This window comes from Schistocerca piceifrons, chromosome 4 (assembly GCF_021461385.2).
Source record: "Schistocerca piceifrons isolate TAMUIC-IGC-003096 chromosome 4, iqSchPice1.1, whole genome shotgun sequence".
Classification (NCBI taxonomy): Eukaryota; Metazoa; Arthropoda; class Insecta; order Orthoptera; family Acrididae; genus Schistocerca; species Schistocerca piceifrons.
In genome coordinates, this window is record NC_060141.1 from 669,575,293 (window position 1) to 669,593,060 (window position 17,768).

Sequence of the window (17,768 nt, forward strand, 5' to 3'; positions counted from 1 at the left end):
AACTGTTGAAAATCGGCTACTTCGATGAAAGCCGGTTTTGCCTCAGTGTCAGTGTTGGCAGTGTGCTGGTTATACGGAGGCCAGTAGAGGGCCTGTCTGGGGGCGAAGCGCACAGGACCCACATTTGGAATTGTGGTCTGGGGTGCGATTTCGTATGACAGCGGAAGCATGCTCCTAGCTGCCCCACGCACCCTGACTACAAATCTGTATGTCAGTGTAGTGATTAGACCTGCTGTGCTGCCATTCGTGAACAGCATTTCAAGGAGAGTTTTCCAACAGGATAACTGTCATCTACATACCTACGGACGAAAACTCCAGTGTCAACGACAACCAGCATTAACGATCCCTGTATTGACCGACCAAGTGTAACAAGCATGGAACTCCATCCCACAAACAGACACCCGGCACCTGTGAACGCAATGCATGCACGTTTGCGCGCTTGCATGCAACATTCTGGTGGTTACACCGGTTATTGAAACTATGCCGTCCAACGAGACCACAGTGGTGTCGTCTGCATAGTTTCGTTCAGTGGCCGGCGACACCACAGTGGGTCGTGAGCATACTATCGCGCAGTGGCCGGCGACAGCACTTTAGTACCTTTTCCATTCTGTTGGTGTTTTGTTTAGCTGACAAGACGTTACACACGCCAACAAGTTTTTTGTTTTTATAAGTACTTGTGCCCTTTCATCGTGGCGGACGAAAGAGACAATAGGATTATTTACGGAGAATGCGCAGACGTCTTGTCTGTCGTTTCGGACGACTTGGCCGATTGGGAAGAAGACACTGGATTAAAAAAAAAAAGAAATTGAAGCAGAGTCGTAGGAAGATAGTGAAATACGTCCAAGAAGAATTCGACGAACGCTACGATTACAACTGATTCGGCTGAATCAGACGAAGAAGACAGTGCACAGTGGTCAGCCGGCCGCTGTGGCAGAGCGTTTCTAGGCGCTTCAGTCTGGAACCCCGCGACCGCTACGCTCGCAGGTTCGAATGCTGCCTCGGGCATGGATATGTGTAATGTCCTTAGGTTAGTTGGGTTTAAGTAGTTCTAAGTTCTAGGGGACTGATGACCTCAGATGTTAAGTCCCATAGTGCTCAGAGCCATTGGAACCATTTTTGAACAGTGGTCAGTCTTTGAATTTACGGAGGACCAATAATAAATTTGAAGGATCCCTGGGTCCAAACATATTTCCCAAAGATACACAGGGCGTCGAGGATATCGTAGAATTATATACTGGGAACGATTTACTTGAATATATTAGCAACGAAAGCAACAAGTACTACAGTAAAAATTGCAATTGAAGGAAACTGTATTTAAAAAATGCCAAAGGAGTCGACGTTACGGGACCCGAAATTAGAAAATGGTTTGGGCTTGCTATCCTTAGGGGAAATGTAAAAAAAGAAAGGATCGGTGGTTACTGGTCAACGAATCCGTTTATAGACACACCGATATTTAACAAAACGATGTCCCGCAACCGGGTCAGGCAAATATTATCATTTTTTCATTTTTCCGATAGAAACAATAAACCGGATAATGCCGACCGGCCTGTCAAAGTGAAATTCCTAATTGATCATTTTTCCAAAAAGTTTAAACAAACGTTTAATCCAAGTCAAAAAAATCTCAATTGATGAAGGAATGATAACGTGGAGTGGACGGTTCAATTTTAAAGTTTTTGATCCGTCGAAAATTACGAAATACGGCCTGCTCATTCGGATGTTGTGTGATTCGAGTACGGGATACGTTTCCTGATTCAAGATGTGTTCCGGCGTTGGACAGCCTTTAGCCATAACCGTGATGGAACTATTGATACTTTCTGATGCAAAGTGGCATCACATCTGCATGGATAATTATTTTCACAGTGTAGAACTTGCAGAGAAGTTACTTGAAAAGAAAATTCGAGTTTGTGGAACGATACGGCGTTATAGAGGATTTCCAGAAAATTAAAGCTCGCAAAAGTCAGTGTGTTTGACGCTTCTCATCAGCGCAAAGGTGACAAGCGGCCGGCGACAAACCAAGTAATCCGAATTAGCGCTGTCGGCGCCAAGCGAATAAATTTTTGGCAGACGTGCGGACGGCAAAGTGTTAATGTATCAACATTTCATATTTTCAATAGCTTATCTCGCGTTTACATTAACCAGTGATCGTGCAAAGTTGATCGTTTAAATATCGTATGGTTTAAATATCGTATCCCGACAAGTGCATTCCAGAAATTTCGTTATTCTGTGTTATGTATATTTTGGTGTTGCGATTTCTTTTTCCGTCAGTGTATATAAGAGTATTGTATGTGTTCATTTGTTTCTGATTTATTGACTATTGTTGTGCGTTTAATTACGTGAATATATTTCGCTACGAAAGATTCATCAGTGTTCATAACAGATTTAAATGTGCTCTTTAGATGTTTCGTCTTTCAAGGTATTTACTGGCGTCCTCAATGTTTTCCTGTTGTGCACAGGCAGCGGCAGACGCCGATCTGAAAGGGATACCCGTCTAGCATCACCAGCTGTAGCAGTTAGATGATACTTCGTAATTTATATTAGTTTCTGTTTTTTCACTTTCTAATCCGAAGAAGTGAACTACACCTGTGCATTTTACTATACAGATTACTGTTTACCAATTTACTTCTAAGTTTTTGCTTTTGCATAAATCTTTGTGCATATTGCGATAGATCGTATCCTCTTGCTACTTTTCCGTCACCAATCGTTTTAGACTTGTGTAAGTAGACAGCCCATAGTTTATATCAGCGCTTAGGAAGTTACATTTATTTCCTGCAGTAGCTTTTATCTAAAGAGAGTTTGTAGAAAAAAGTAATTGTTGATACATCCATTTTCAGTAGCGAAATTTCTGAAGAGCAGTTTAATAGCATGCGGATCTTATGGTCTAAGGCTACAGTGAGAACCACGCACAGCAGATTTTAGTGTTTGTTCACCCTTCTTGTGTATTTCACGCATATTCTAACTTCAGTAGCACCTTAGTGAATAAATTTCTCATTTTTAAGTAACATCAGACTGCTTTTTTCTTGAGATCTTATCCATTATTTTTACACATTACGGTATGGCTAGGAACTGTGCTTGTTGCGGTGGACGCAAGGAAAATTTCTACAGATACATCTTTTATAAATAGAATGCAACTGCGGCTAGTAAAAGTCTCGAATAAAATTAATATCGCCCGTTTTAGCTTTATTAATTATTTTATTTGGGTCACCATTTTCGGAGCCTCATTGGCATCACCTTCAGGCCCCTACAAGCGTAGCTAGATACATCATTTAAATGTTCGTGCTATGATAGGGCTCACTAATTTCAACTCGCTTCCGTAGATTTCTGAAATTTCTCTGTAGATGTGGGTAGTTCGCGTCTACAAAGAAGTTTCAGTAACATACGGAAGCCATTTGATTTTTCGGATCCCGATTATAGCGTGGAAGTTGAGATGGCGTATCTAGCTACGCGTATAGGGGCCTGAAGGTGATGCCAATGAGGCACCGAAAATGATAGCCAAATAAAATACTTCATAAAATTACAACTGTCGATAGCTATTTTCTTCAAAACAAAGATAATTGGTTGCCGCCCGTTAACAGATGGAAGATGGGTTGGCTGTGATCAGCAGCCTCTGGATGCTGCCCAAAGCTGCGCCGACTGTGGGCCGCCGGTGACGAGAACTGCGACACCTTTGCTGCGTTGGTATACCTTGATGACCTGATGGCCGCTGTGTCTTCCGATATACGTTTGACAGGTCCGTCTTCACTCGAGAGCGAGTGGTGGACAGAGGTGGGTTTACATGTCACTCGGTGGAAGGCGAAAGAATGAATGGACTGCACGGCTGGCTCCTCACGACTTGGCTACAACGTTTACGAACTGCTACCCTTTCTGAGCCACTGCGGAATGCCTCTCCCTTTAGGCCTGTGGCTGATTTTCTTACGCAGTCTGGATATGTGAAGAGGCCTGGTATGCTAGCCATTAGGATCACTGTATCGTTGGCTGGTAATTGAGCCCTAAGGGAAATATCGGCAGGGTCGGAGATAATGCCAGTATGCAGTCAAGTGGTTCCTTTTGGACGGATGATTATGGTGAATGGAACTAGTATCGCATGCGGATTGCGCGCTGACTGTTTGTGCCATCATACCCAGAGTCGATCGCAGTCCTCTGGCCTGGGGGAGTGGAATCTCTTCGGCTCCATCTAGTATCATCGTTGAAGCTAATCTCTGTCTTTACACATTTTCTGTCATCCTGCCCCTTTTTCTTGTCAGTATTCTTCATTAATTCCTCCCCCTCACCCCCCCCCCCCCCCCCCCCCCCCGTTTCTGAAGAAAACCCTATAAGTTCTCTACTCTTTACTTTGTCAGTTCACTTAATTTTCAACATTCGTCGCTAGCACCACATCACAAATTCTTTGCTTCTCTTCTCATCTGACTTCCCCACCGTCCGCGCCGGCCGCGGTGGCTGTGCGGTTCTAGGCACTGCAGTTCGGAACCGCGAGACTGCTACGGTCGCAGGTTCCAATCCTTTTTTGGGCATGGTCGTGTGTGATGTCCTTAGGTTAGTTAGGTTTAAGTAGTTCTAAGTCCTAGGGGACTGATGACCTATGATGTTAAATCCCATAGTGCTCAGAGCCATTTGAACCATTTGAACCACCGTCCGTGTTTCACTATCATGTAATGGACTCCAAACGTGTGTTCGCAAAAACATTTTCCTCAAATTTAGGCCTAAGTTTGATACTAGTTCACTTAACTTCGTCAGGAATGCCCTTTTTGCCAGTGTTAGTCTTACTCTTACGTCCTCCTCGCTTCCCGAGTATGCGTTTTCTGTTACGCGTGAATTCCTTAATTTCCCCTACTTCGTGAATCCAAAATAGGATGTTAAGTTTCTCGCTCTTCCTATTTCCGCTAGTTCTCGTTACTTTCGCCTTTCTCCGATTTGCTATCAGTCCATATTCAGTTCTCATTAGATCATTTAATTCAACAGATCCTGTAATTCTTCTTCACTTTCCCTGAGGTCAGCATTGCCATCAGCCGATCCTATCACTGACCTCCTTTCACCTAGAATTTTAACTCCACTGTTAAATCTCTCTTCTATTTTCCTCATTGCTTCCCCGAAATATACAGGGTGGTCCATTGATAGTGACCGGGCCAAATACCTCACGAAATAAGCATCAAACGAAAAAACTACAAAGACCGGAACTCGTCTAGCTTGAAGGGGAAACCAGATGGCGGTATGGTTGGCCCGCTAGATGACGCTGCATAGTTCAAACTGATATCAACTGCGTTTTTTAAAATAGGAACCCACATTTTTAATTACATATTAGTGTATAACGTAAAGAAATATGCATGCTTTAGTTGGATTCGCTTTGTTATAGAAGGCGCTGTAATAGTCACAAACATAACATTCCGCTAGTGCGGACGGTATTTGCTTCGTGATACATTACCCGTGTTAAAATGGACCGTTTACCAATTGCGGAAAAGGTCTATATCGTGTTGATATAAGGCTATTGTGATCAAAATGCCCAACGGGCGTGTACTATGTCGTCGAGCAGATGCGCAAAACTATAGACCTATATCTCTTACGTCGATCTCCTGTAGAATTTTAGAACATGTTTTTTGCTCGCGTATCATGTCATTTTTGGAAACCCAGAATCTACTATGTAGGAATCAACATGGATTCCGGAAACAGCGATCGTGTGAGACCCAACTCGCCTTATTTGTTCATGAGACCCAGAAAATATTAGATACAGGCTCCCAGGTAGATGCTATTTTTCTTGACATCCGGAAGGCGTTCGATACAGTTCCGCACTGTCGCCTGATAAACAAAGTAAGAGCCTACGGAATATCAGACCAGCTGTGTGGCTGGATTGAAGAGTTTTTAGCAAACAGAACACAGCATGTTGTTATCAATGGAGAGACGTCTACAGACGTTAAAGTAAGCTCTGGCGTGCCACAGGGGAGTGTTATGGGACCATTGCTTTTCACAATATATATAAATGACTTAGTAGATAGTGTCGGAAGTTCCATGCGGCTTTTCGCGGATGATGCTGTAGTATACAGAGAAGTTGCAGCATTAGAAAATAGTAGCGAAATGCAGGAAGATCTGCAGCGGATAGGCACTTGGTGCAGGGAGTGGCAACTGACCCTTAACATAGACAAATGTAATGTATTGCGAATACATAGAAAGAAGGATCCTTTATTGTATGATTATATGATAGCTGAACAAACACTGGTAGCAGTTACATCTGTAAAATATCTGGGAGTATGCGTGCGGAATTATTTGAAGTGGAATGATCATATAAAATTAATTGTTGGTAAGGCGGGTACCAGGTTGAGATTCATTGGGAGAGTGCTTAGAAAATGTAGTCCATCAACAAAGGAGGTGGCTTACAAAACACTCGTTCGACCTATACTTGAGTATTGCTCATCAGTGTGGGATCCGTACCAGGTCGGGTTGACGGAAGAGATAGAGAAGATCCAGAGAAGAGCGGCGCGTTTCGTTACCGGGTTATTTGATAACCGTGATAGCGTTACGGAGATGTTTAATAAACTCAAGTGGCAGACTCTGCAAGAGAGGCGCTCTGCATCGCGGTGTAGCTTGCTCGCCAGGTTTCGAGAGGGTGCGTTTCTGGATGAGGTATCGAATATATTGCTTCCCCCTACTTATACCTCCCGAGGAGATCACGAATGTAAAATTAGAGAGATTAGAGCGCGCACGGAGGCTTTCAGACAGTCGTTCTTCCTGCGAACCATACGCGACTGGAACAGGAAAGGGAGGTAATGACAGTGGCACGTAAAGTGCCCTCCGCCACACACCGTTGGGTGGCTTGCGGAGTATCAATGTAGATGTAGATGTAGATGTATGCTGCTCGGTATCCTCGACGAAATCCTCCAAGTGTCCGGATCGTTCGCCGGATAGTTACGTTATTTCAGGAAACAGGAAGTGTTCAGCTACATCTGAAACGTCAGCCACTACATGCAACAAATGATGATTCCTAAGTAGGTGTTTTAGCTGCTGTCGCGGCTAATCCGCACATCAGTAGCAGCCAAATTGCGGGAGAATCGGAAATCTCAAAAACGTCGGTGTTGAGAATGCTACATCAACATCGATTGCACCCGTACCATATTTCTGTGCACCAGGAATTGCATCTCGACGACTTTGAACGTGGTGCACAGTTCTGCCACTGGGCACAAGACAAATTACGGGATGATGACAGATTTTTTGCACGCGTTCTATTTAGTGACGAAGCGTCATTCAACAACAGCGGTAACGTAAATCGGCATAATATACACTACTGGGCAACGGAAAATCCACGATGGCTGCGACAAGTGGATCATCAGCTATCTCGGCGGGTTAATAATGTATGGTGCGGCATTATGGGAGGAAGGATAATTGGCCCCCATTTTATCGGCGGCAATCTAAATGGTGCAATGTATGCTGATTTCCTACGTAATGTTCTACCGATGTTACTACAAGATGTTTCACTGCATGACAGAATGGCGATGTACTTCCAACATGTTGGATGTCCGGCACATAGCTTGTGTGCGGTTGAAGTGGTATTGAATAGCACATTTCATGAGAAGTGGATTGGTCGTCGAAGCACCATAACATGGCCCGCACTTTCACCGGATCTTACTTCCACGGATTTCTTTCTGTGGGGACAGTTGAAGGATATTTGCTATCGTGATCCTCAGAACACCTAACAACATGCGTCAGCGCATTGTCAAAGCATGTGCGAATATTACGGAAGGCAAACTAGTCGCTGTTGAGAGGAATGTCGTTACACGTTTTGCCAAATGCATTTGGTTGACGGACATTATTTTGAGCATTTATTGCATTAATGTGGTATTTACAGGCAATAACTCTGTAACAGCATGCGTTCTCAGAAATGATAAGTTCACAAAGGTACATGTGTCACATCGGAACAACCGAAATAAAATGATGAAACATACCTACGATCCGTATTTTAATTTTAAAAAACATACCTGTTACCAACTGTTCGTCTAAAATTGTGAGCCATATATTTGTGACTATTACAGCGCCATCTATCACAACGCGGAAAAAGTGGTCCAATTAAAACATTCATATTTCTTTACGTAATACACGAATATGTAATATAAAATGTGGGTTTCTGTTTAAAAAACGCAGTTGATATCCGTTTGACCGATGGCAGCGCCATCTAGCGGGCCAACCATAGCGCCATCTGGTTTCCACCTCCAAGCTAGACAAGTTTCGTTCTTTATAGTTTTTTTGTTTGACGCTTATTTCGTGATATATTTGTCCCGGTCACGATCAATGGACCACCCTGTAGATTGCACAGGTAGGGCAAAAGACTAATCCTGTCTTACACTCTTTAAAATCCGAACACATTGTTCTTAGTGTTGCAGTCTTAGTGTTCCCTCTCGGTTCTCGTACATATTGTATACTGCCCGCTATTCGCTACATCGTATCCCAATTTTTCTCATAATTTCGAACATCTTGCGCCACTTGACGTTACTGAACGTTTTTTCCATATCGACGGATCCTATGAACGTTTATTGATTTTTCCTGCAGTCTTGCTTCCACTATCACTTGCAAAGTCAGAACTGCCGATGTGCTGGCTTTATCTTCCTTTCTATTCCATTCTTCTGTATATTTCACTTGTGAACAACTGGGATGCATGAGCTATTAAGTTAATTCAAGCATCTGTCGGCTCTTGCAATCTTCGGAATTGTGTCGATGATGTTTTTTCCGAAAGTTTTCTCATATGTCGCCAGTCTCATACGTTCTACACAAAAACGGGAATAGTTTTTTGCCACTATCCGTTCTATCTCATTTGATCTTAAGTCTTCCAAAGCTCTTTTTAATTCTGATTATAATATTAGATACCCTGCCTCTTCCCTGTCGACTCCTGACGTCATGAGACAGTCATCCCCCTCATGGAGACTTCAAAGTACCCTTTCCATCTATCCGCTCTCTCTTCAGTATTTAACAGTGCAACTGCCATTGCACTCTTAATGATACCGCCATTTATTCTAATTTCACCAAGGAATGTTTTGATTTTTCTCTTTACTGAGTCTGTTCTTCGGCAATTGTTTCTATTTCATTTCCTTCGATATTTCATGCAACCATTTCAAGTTCGATTCCATGCATTCCTAAGTGACTTGTATTTTTGTACTCCTGATATCCCTGATCAATTCTGTACTTCCTGAAATCAACGGATTTCATCTATTTCTCATGGTTTCTTCACAACTGCGCTCCTTGTATCGAAGCTTTTCTTTCCATCTTCTGTGATTGCCCTTTGCAGAGGCGTCCATTCCTCTTCAACTGAACTGCCTGCAGAGCTATTCATTAAAGCAGTATCTATAGCGTAAGAGAACTTGAAGCCTGTCTCCTCTTTAATGCGTCTGTATCACACTTCTTTACGCATTGATTCATCCTGACTAGTCTTTTAAACTTCAGTCTACTCTTCAACATTACCAAATTATGATATGGGTCTGTTTCTGCTCCTGGATAAGCCTTACAAAGTAATATCTGATTCCGGAATATCTGACCTGAAGAGAGCGACTGCAAATTCGGTCGAAATATTGATATTTTAGTTGTTTCATTGCTACAGAACAACGCGCCTCAACACCCAAACAGATTTTATTCCGATTGACACTCACCACGGAGGCCAACGAATTTACATGAACGAATTGTATTCTTTTTTCTTTGGGTTTTTCATCCACATCCTCAGATAACATTTTGCTGTGGTTGTGATGGAAGGATTCACACATCACGACTGTCGCGTCTGTCAACATTTCTGTCAACATCCGTTTATCAGCAGGTTTGCGTTTTATTTCATTGCTATTGTACTGCGAGCAGTGTCACTTAAAAATTCTTCCTGATGTAGTCCGTATCCCAAAGTGTATCCCTTTAACTGTAGGACTGAATGTTATGTAAACTACCACGCAAGAGAAGCCATGAAAGTAAGGAATCACCAACACATACGTGAAACATGCCTTAGGCAGAGAGAAAGCCTCACAAAAAGTGAAGACTAGAGTACTCCAATTCTAAAACTGTCCTCCGTTAAGAGGAAGTGGACCCCATGGCCGTCCCAACATACGACTGTTTCACGGTTGACTGGATTGGTAAATGATAAGTTCGAAGCCCGAGAATTCGGCTGACGCAAAGCTGTTGCGTGTATAAGCCTTGCAAGTGGACCCTACATCAATGCCGGACACGGCTTCGAAAAGAGGAAGTCGGGGATCTCCACATTTAGAACACAAAATTAACGTTTTAAGCTCACATTCATACTACAGGATCTGTTACAACAAGGAATTTAGTTTCATATAATAGTATATGGGAAATGACGTTTTGCGCTTCAGCTGTGTTATGTTTGCGGGACGGACGTGTGTAGCGGAAAGCGCACTCAAACGAATGGTGAGCCTTCGCTCTAACTGCCTGGTGGGCGGGGCGGCGGCTCGATGTACGCGACCGTCAACTTTCGGCGGCTTCTCAATGCTCGCAAAGAGAAAGTAAGGCAAATATGTTTATAGGAAAGCATCTAAACTCCCTTGCCGTTGGTTTTTCAATGTAAAAAGAACGAAACTACATACACACCAACGAATGTGATTTTACTTCTAAAGTAAAGTCAGTAAAAAGAAAAAAAGGAGGAAAACGATGATGGTGTAACTTACAGTAGACGAGAAGTTTCACTGATTTCTCCAGTATGCCGTCTGCGCCCTCAGCTTGGCACTTGAGGGTTTCCCCATTGTCAGCCGGAAGTGGCGTCAACAACAGTATTGACACGGTCTCGTTACCTTCTTCGGATACCTTGGGCAGAAAAAGGCGTGTTGGATCAGAAACACCCAAATCTAACCCACTAAGAAATATTTAAGGTGATAAATCATGGTGCTATTAAAAATAATTATTTTTCGTACCTAAATTTGACCAAATTCATTTCGGGGTTAGACTAGCAGATTCTGCTTAAATTCTGAAAATAAGAAACAAACAGAAGTCTCTGGCCAGTTAACAATATAATGAGCGAATATTTATTTTTATCTGGTTACTGCAAACGTATTGTAGGGCGTACTGCAATAACGGAATATAGCGAGGTAATAGTCTGACTGGAAATGCAACACACTTCCAGTTTACAACCTGAAATAAATGTGTTATATTTCATCGCCTGTGATGCACAAACGAAAAATAATCGCACTTCTATCTCTCTGACAATTTTCTCAAATAGATTAAAATGTTATACTGTTCTTAAACTAATAAGTTGTAATGAAAAGCGAATAGCACTAGGGATTTACTCAGTAGCAGTTCAAATGAAAACATTTTTAAATAATATAGTTGATGCTGTAAATTTAAACTCATGAGCATGTGGGGAGTAAACTGTTTCCTACGGATTGTAGTTCAAACAGCGGATACCGATGTACGTTCAGATGCAACGTACGATGTACGTTCAGATGCAACGTAATGTCCATCCGCGAAAAAAGCCTAACCGTCATGTGTCAGCAACTGCTCATCGTTTACGTGCGTATACGGGCAATTCATGCACCAATACGGACTAACGGAAAAAGTAAATATGGAAATAATTCGCAAATGGAGTGTAATTGCAAACCATAATAATGATTTTCTGAAACCATTTATGAAACAATGACCGGTCTAAATTGCTCGAGTTTTTATTGAGTAGAGATTTTGTCTTCATTAGTCACCTTCAGATCAGTTTGTTCCAGAGCTTTGTATTATATTATATACGTATTGATACTAAGAATGTTACGCATATCACAGAGCACATGAGGCTTTCTATTTGGACAGCAAAATAAATGACTATCAAAAACACACCTGAAAAAAGAACTCATATTTAATAAGACGGAACCGCGCGAACGCTACGGTCGCAGGTTCGAATTCTGCCTCGGGCATGGATGTGTGTGATGTCCATAGGTTAGTTAGGTTTAAGTAATTCTAAGTTCTAGGGGACTGATGACCTCAGATGTTAAGTCCCATTGTCCTCAGAGGCATTTGAACCGTTTTAATGAGAGAACTTATATTTAATTTAGCTATTGTTGTCAGAAATTGTTGTCCGAAAGCAACTTGAGTACAACATAACATGGAACTGGTCAATGGGAGAAACTAGAAGATAATATTAGCTTTTGAAATGTGATTCTACGGAAAAATGCTAACGGTTAATGGGTAAATTGGATAGTTAATATAGAGGTACTGCATATAATTGGCGATAAAAAGGATTTATATAACGATTTGACTAAAAGAAGGCATAGATTAATAGGAGAAAGCCAGAGGCGTAAAGGAATGATTAACTGTGTAGAGCGTGGAAACGTGGGAGTGAAACTTGAAGAGAGAGACCGATGATTAACAACAGCAGTCAGAATCACATCGATGCACGTAGAACTAGTTTCACAGATATCAACCGACGGAGGAAAAATCGGAGCACCAAAAAATAATTAAGTAATGAAATTTCGCTTACAGGTTTGTGTAGGTAATATACATTAGTATCTAAGTAATTCACATTGCAAGATCACAGGTTAATGGCCGGCCGCGGTGGCCATGCGGTTCTAAGCGCTTCAGTCCGGAACCACGTGACTGCTACGGTCGCAGGTTCGAATCGTGCCTCGGGCATGGATGTGTGTGATGTCCCTAGGTTAGTTAGGTTTAAGTAGTTCTAAGTTCTAGGGGACTGATGACCTCAGATGTTGAGTCCCATAGTGCTTAGAGGCATTTGAACCATTTGAACAGGTTAATGTAAGAGCGAGATGAACCAATGCCAATGTAAAATCCTCGTACATTAGTAACAGGCGTAACCGCCGGTGTGCATTCTGTAGTGGAGGTGCCAGACTATAGCTCCAGTTCGTCTAGCACGAAGACAGGTTGGTTGCAGGCCCTCAATTGGTCTCTTTGTAACCAACTCACGACCATCAGTGGCATCGAGGCAGAACCAACTTCATCAGGAAACACAAGAGACGTCCACCCTGCCCTAGGAAGAGCTCTCTCTAGACAACACGGAAGGCGCAAATGTCGGTGGTTTAGTCATTCGAATGCTCGCAACAGAGCGTCTGGCTCGAAGCTGTCGTTGAAGTAACAGATTTATAACAGTTCTTTACGGAACTGTGGTGCCAACTGCTGCTCAAATTGCTATTGCAGATGCAGTACGATGCGCCAGAGCCAAACATCGACCACGGTGGTCTTTCTGTTTGGTGGTGCCACGTGATCATCCTGAAACCGATCTTCTTGCGGTCCTGCGTTGCCGTGACAACCTTTTCAAGCAGCCATGAACGGTGGCTACGTTCTGGTCAAGTGTTTCTACAATATCGCAGAAGGAGCATCCGGCTTCTCGTATCCTCGTTCAAACTCAGTGAGGTGTTAATAATGTCGTCTTTGTCACCTTAAAGGCATTCGTCACTAACATCAACTTACTACGTTCTATCTCAACGCCAACTATCGCTCAGTACCGTTACAAAGTGTCCTTAAGACAAACCTGATTTGTATCCTCACGCCGGCTGGAGTGGCCGTGCGGTTCTAGGCGCTACAGTCTGGAGCCGAGCGACCGCTCCGGTCGCAGGTTCGAATCCTGCCTCGGGCATGAATGTGTGTGATGTCCTTAGGTTAGTTAGGTTTAATTAGTTCTAAGTTCTAGGCGACTGATGACCTCAGAGCCATTTGTATCCTCACAGTGGCGTTTGGAATAGACATCATATTTCATAGAAACACAACTGCCAACTTTCTTTTATGTCGCGCAACTCCCTCTTCGTGTTGTGACTCCTTTATCTCCTTTTGTGACCAAGCTCTACTATTATAAAGATTCATATAAAAAGAACATTCATACACTCCTGGAAATGGAAAAAAGAACACATTGACACCGGTGTGTCAGACCCACCATACTTGTTCCGGACACTGCGAGAGGGCTGTACAAGCAATGATCACACGCACGGCACAGCGGACACACCAGGAACCGCGGTGTTGGCCGTCGAATGGCGCTAGCTGCGCAGCATTTGTGCACCGCCGCCGTCAGTAGAGGTGGGTCGAACTCGTTCATTCCCGTGAACTACTTCATTCATTTCACTCTTTGCCGTGAAGCGTTCAAATGAAGTAGTTCATTCGTGAAGTACGGAAGCCTAGCGAAGTTGCCCAGTTCGCCGCTCAGCCGCTGCTACGCTCGCCTCGCTCGTACAATAAAGCTTCGTAATACTTCACAATTTTACCAACAGATGGCGGAACTATGGAGTACCGTGCACGCAACGGTTTACGCTCTTACAGCGTCAGAGTTATCTTAAATACAGCATGGTCGAAGGGGACAAAGGGCATTTCTGTCTGTGTCCAAGTGTCTGAACAATTTTATCTTGGACTTTACGCCCGTGAACGGCACCTTGTATTTTAAAAAGTGTTTGGCTCCGTTTATATGTCCACCATCTTTTTTCTCTAATTGTCTTCATTTCTATCTTTTGTGTTTCTCTGCGGCCAAAGAGCGGCGTAGTATGCTGCTGCAGGCCTGCCTGTATACAGGTTTCAAAATGACAATAAAGAAAAAAAGGGGGACAAAGGAAAGATAAACAGAGAAGGCTGTCACATATAAAGAAGGTACTACATTTAATCTTGCTCGACATTTTCTGATGAAGCGCCCAAAAAAGTCTTTTATCTGCCAAATGAAACATTATTTGTTGTATTCATGAACTGAAAAATAGGGCTACCAACGAAATGCAGTCCAATTTTATGTTCCTTTTAAAATTTAATCCAAAATAGAATGAGTATGTTTAACACTGTCACAAAGTCTATATATCTACGTTAAGTAATTATTCAGAAGTTTTCCTGTAGATTTTATTTTTGTTGACAATAGTAACCCACTAGATTCAAAACGTAAACTGTCACCTGTAGTCACTGATACGATTTCAGGCAAAATCCCTCTTTCAGTGTTATTAACAAACCTTTTATTTTCATGTTTGCTGTGCGTGCTCACACAGATAGCCACTTCGTTTCTATCTTTAATATTCATTTGTCTTCAAGCGCTGCCAACGGTAGGCTACCCGTAGACGAGAAGTTTAACTGCCCAAATAGTCACGGGTAATGATGTCAGCACTGCAGGTAGCAGCTGACGCTGCCTTCTCCTCACCCCTCACCTCCCCCACCCGTCCTAAACCTATCTTTCCCCACTAACGCCGCGTGATTCGTCGACAGGCGGGACAGGGAGGAGTGAAGTGATGGGAGGAGGAGTGACGTGGGTGAGGGAGAGGGGAAGAGAAGAGTGAGTGAACTAGAAAAAAGTGTGGAGTGTGCTATCTGTGAAGAGTTTGAAGTAACAGTTCATTGAAATTGAATGGTTAGTTCACACTTCACAGGAGTGAAGCGTTCATTTGAACGACTCATTCACGAGCTCCCCATCACTAGCCGTCAGTGTCAGCCAGTTTGCCGTGGCATACGGAGCTCCATCGCAGCCTTTAACATTGGTAGCATACCGCGACAGCGTGGACGTGAACCGTATGTGCAGTTGACGGACTTTGAGCGAGGGCGTATAGTGGGCATGCGGGAGGCCGGGTGGACGTACCGCCGAATTGCTCAACACGTGGGGCGTGAGGTCTCCACAGTACATCGATGTTGTCGCCAGTGGTCGGCGGAAGGTGCACGTGCCCGTCGACCTGGGACCGGACCGCAGCGACGCACGGATGCACGCCAAGACCGTAGGATCCTACGCAGTGCCGTAGGGGACCGCACCGCCACTTCCCAGCAAATTAGGGACACTGTTGCTCCTGGGGTATCGGCGAGGACCATTCGCAACCGTCTCCATGAAGCTGGGCTACGGTCCCGCACAACGTTAGGCCGTCTTCCGCTCACGCCCCAACATCGTGCAGCCCGCCTCCTGTGGTGTCGCGACAGGCGTGAATGGAGGGACGAATGGAGACGTGTCGTCTTCAGCGATGAGAGTCGCTTCTGCCTTGGTGCCAATGATGGTCGTATGCGTGTTTGGCGCCGTGCAGGTGAGCGCCACAATCAGGACTGCATACGACCGAGGCACACAGGGCCAACACCCGGCATCATGGTGTGGGGAGCGATCTCCTACACTGGCCGTACACCACTGGTGATCGTCGAGGGGACACTGAATAGTGCACGGTACATCCAAACCGTCATCGAACCCATCGTTCTACCATTCCTAGACCGGCAAGGGAACTTGCTGTTCCAACAGGACAATGCACGTCTGCATGTATCCCGTGCCACCCAACGTGCTCTTGAAGGTGTAAGTCAACTACCCTGGCCAGCAAGATCTCCGGATCTGTCCCTCATTGAGCATGTTTGGGACTGGATGAAGCGTCGTCTCACGCGGTCTGCACGTCCAGCACGAACGCTGGTCCAACTGAGGCGCCAGGTGGAAATGGCATGGCAAGCTGTTCCACAGGACTACATCCAGCATCTCTACGATCGTCTCCATGGGAGAATAGCAGCGTGCATTGCTGCGAAAGGTGGATATACACTGTACTAGTGCCGACATTGTGCATGCTCTGTTGCCTGTGTCTATGTGCCTGTGGTTCTGTCAGTGTGATCATGTGATGTATCTGACCCCAGGAATGTGTCAATAAAGTTTCCCCTTCCTGGGACAATGAATTCACGGTGTTCTTATTTCAATTTCCAGGAGTGTAGTAATGAAGTACTAATGTTAAGTTACTTGTTCAGCAGATATACAGGGTGAGTCGCGTAAGACGTAACACCCCCATTATTTCGTTGGCGATTGCACGTATAGACAAGCGATGTTCAGCGAATCATAGTCGACTATGGGGCACATACTTTGGTACATGCACAATGATCACAACGTTTATATTGACCGAGATAATGAGGCAAGTACATGTTTTTAAATGGGACGCTATACTTTTTTTACCATCATTCGAACGCTCTGGAAAAGACGCGTATAGTGATGTAACGCATGTTGCTATTGTGATTCAAAATTCGCTTAAAAGACGCTGGGAAATATTGTACGATTGAAGGTCGAGGCGGTCGGAAGCGGTTGCAGGCTGTAAACACGCCTCACGCGACCCGCAGGCCGAGTTGCCGTGCTCTATGCAGCAAGTACGGCCTACGCTACGTAGGTAAATCCTCACCCGCCCTCTTTTAAGAAAAGTATGAATCACAATAGCAACATGCGCTACATCACTATACGCGTCTTTTGCAGAGTGTTCGAATGATGGTAAAAAAAGTATAGCATCCAATTTAAAAATCATATACTTGCCTCAATATGTAGGTCAATATAAAATTTGTGATTATTGTGCATGTACCAACGTATGTGCCCCATAGTCCGCTATGATTCGAAGAAAACCGCACGCCGATACTTGCAATTTGTCCCGGAATGAAGGGGGTGTTACGTCATACGCGACTCACCCTGTATAATGAAGTTGGTATACACGCTCGCTGAGATAATTAATTTTTGCTATTATTCTGACATTAACTCTCCACATATGAATACCATATTGATATTGTTTCTAATGGATGTAAGTTTGAATTCAGTTCTGTGTAAACGTAAATGTCTTGTGACTAGGGCCTCCCATAGGGTAGACCGTTCGCCGGGCACAAGTCTTACGCCACTTCTGCGACTTGCGCGTCGATGGGGATGAAATGATGGTGATTAGGACAACACAACACCCAGTCCCCGAGCGGAGAAAATCTCCGACCCTGCCAGGTACAGAACCCGCGCCCTTTCAGTTCTGTATGAAAATATATTGATTTCTGTACTAAATCGTACCTAGAAGTGTGGGAAAATCTGTTAGAAGAAAGCGAATGAAGAAATACACCAATGTTGATTAATGAGATATTTGTGTTCAAGAACTGAAAGACCAGTA

At 43.9% G+C, this 17,768-nt stretch overlaps 1 protein-coding gene across 1 annotated transcript in view; it reads right to left on the reverse strand.

Moving 5' to 3' along the window:
• LOC124795412 (B-cell receptor CD22-like) overlaps positions 1 to 17,768 on the reverse strand; it is a 125,331-nt gene that overhangs the window by 93,892 nt on the left and 13,671 nt on the right. Inside the window, exon 4 of the mRNA XM_047259433.1 lies at positions 10,632 to 10,767. Coding sequence (XP_047115389.1) covers positions 10,632 to 10,767 — 136 coding nt within the window. The remainder of the gene's footprint in view (positions 1 to 10,631; positions 10,768 to 17,768) is intronic.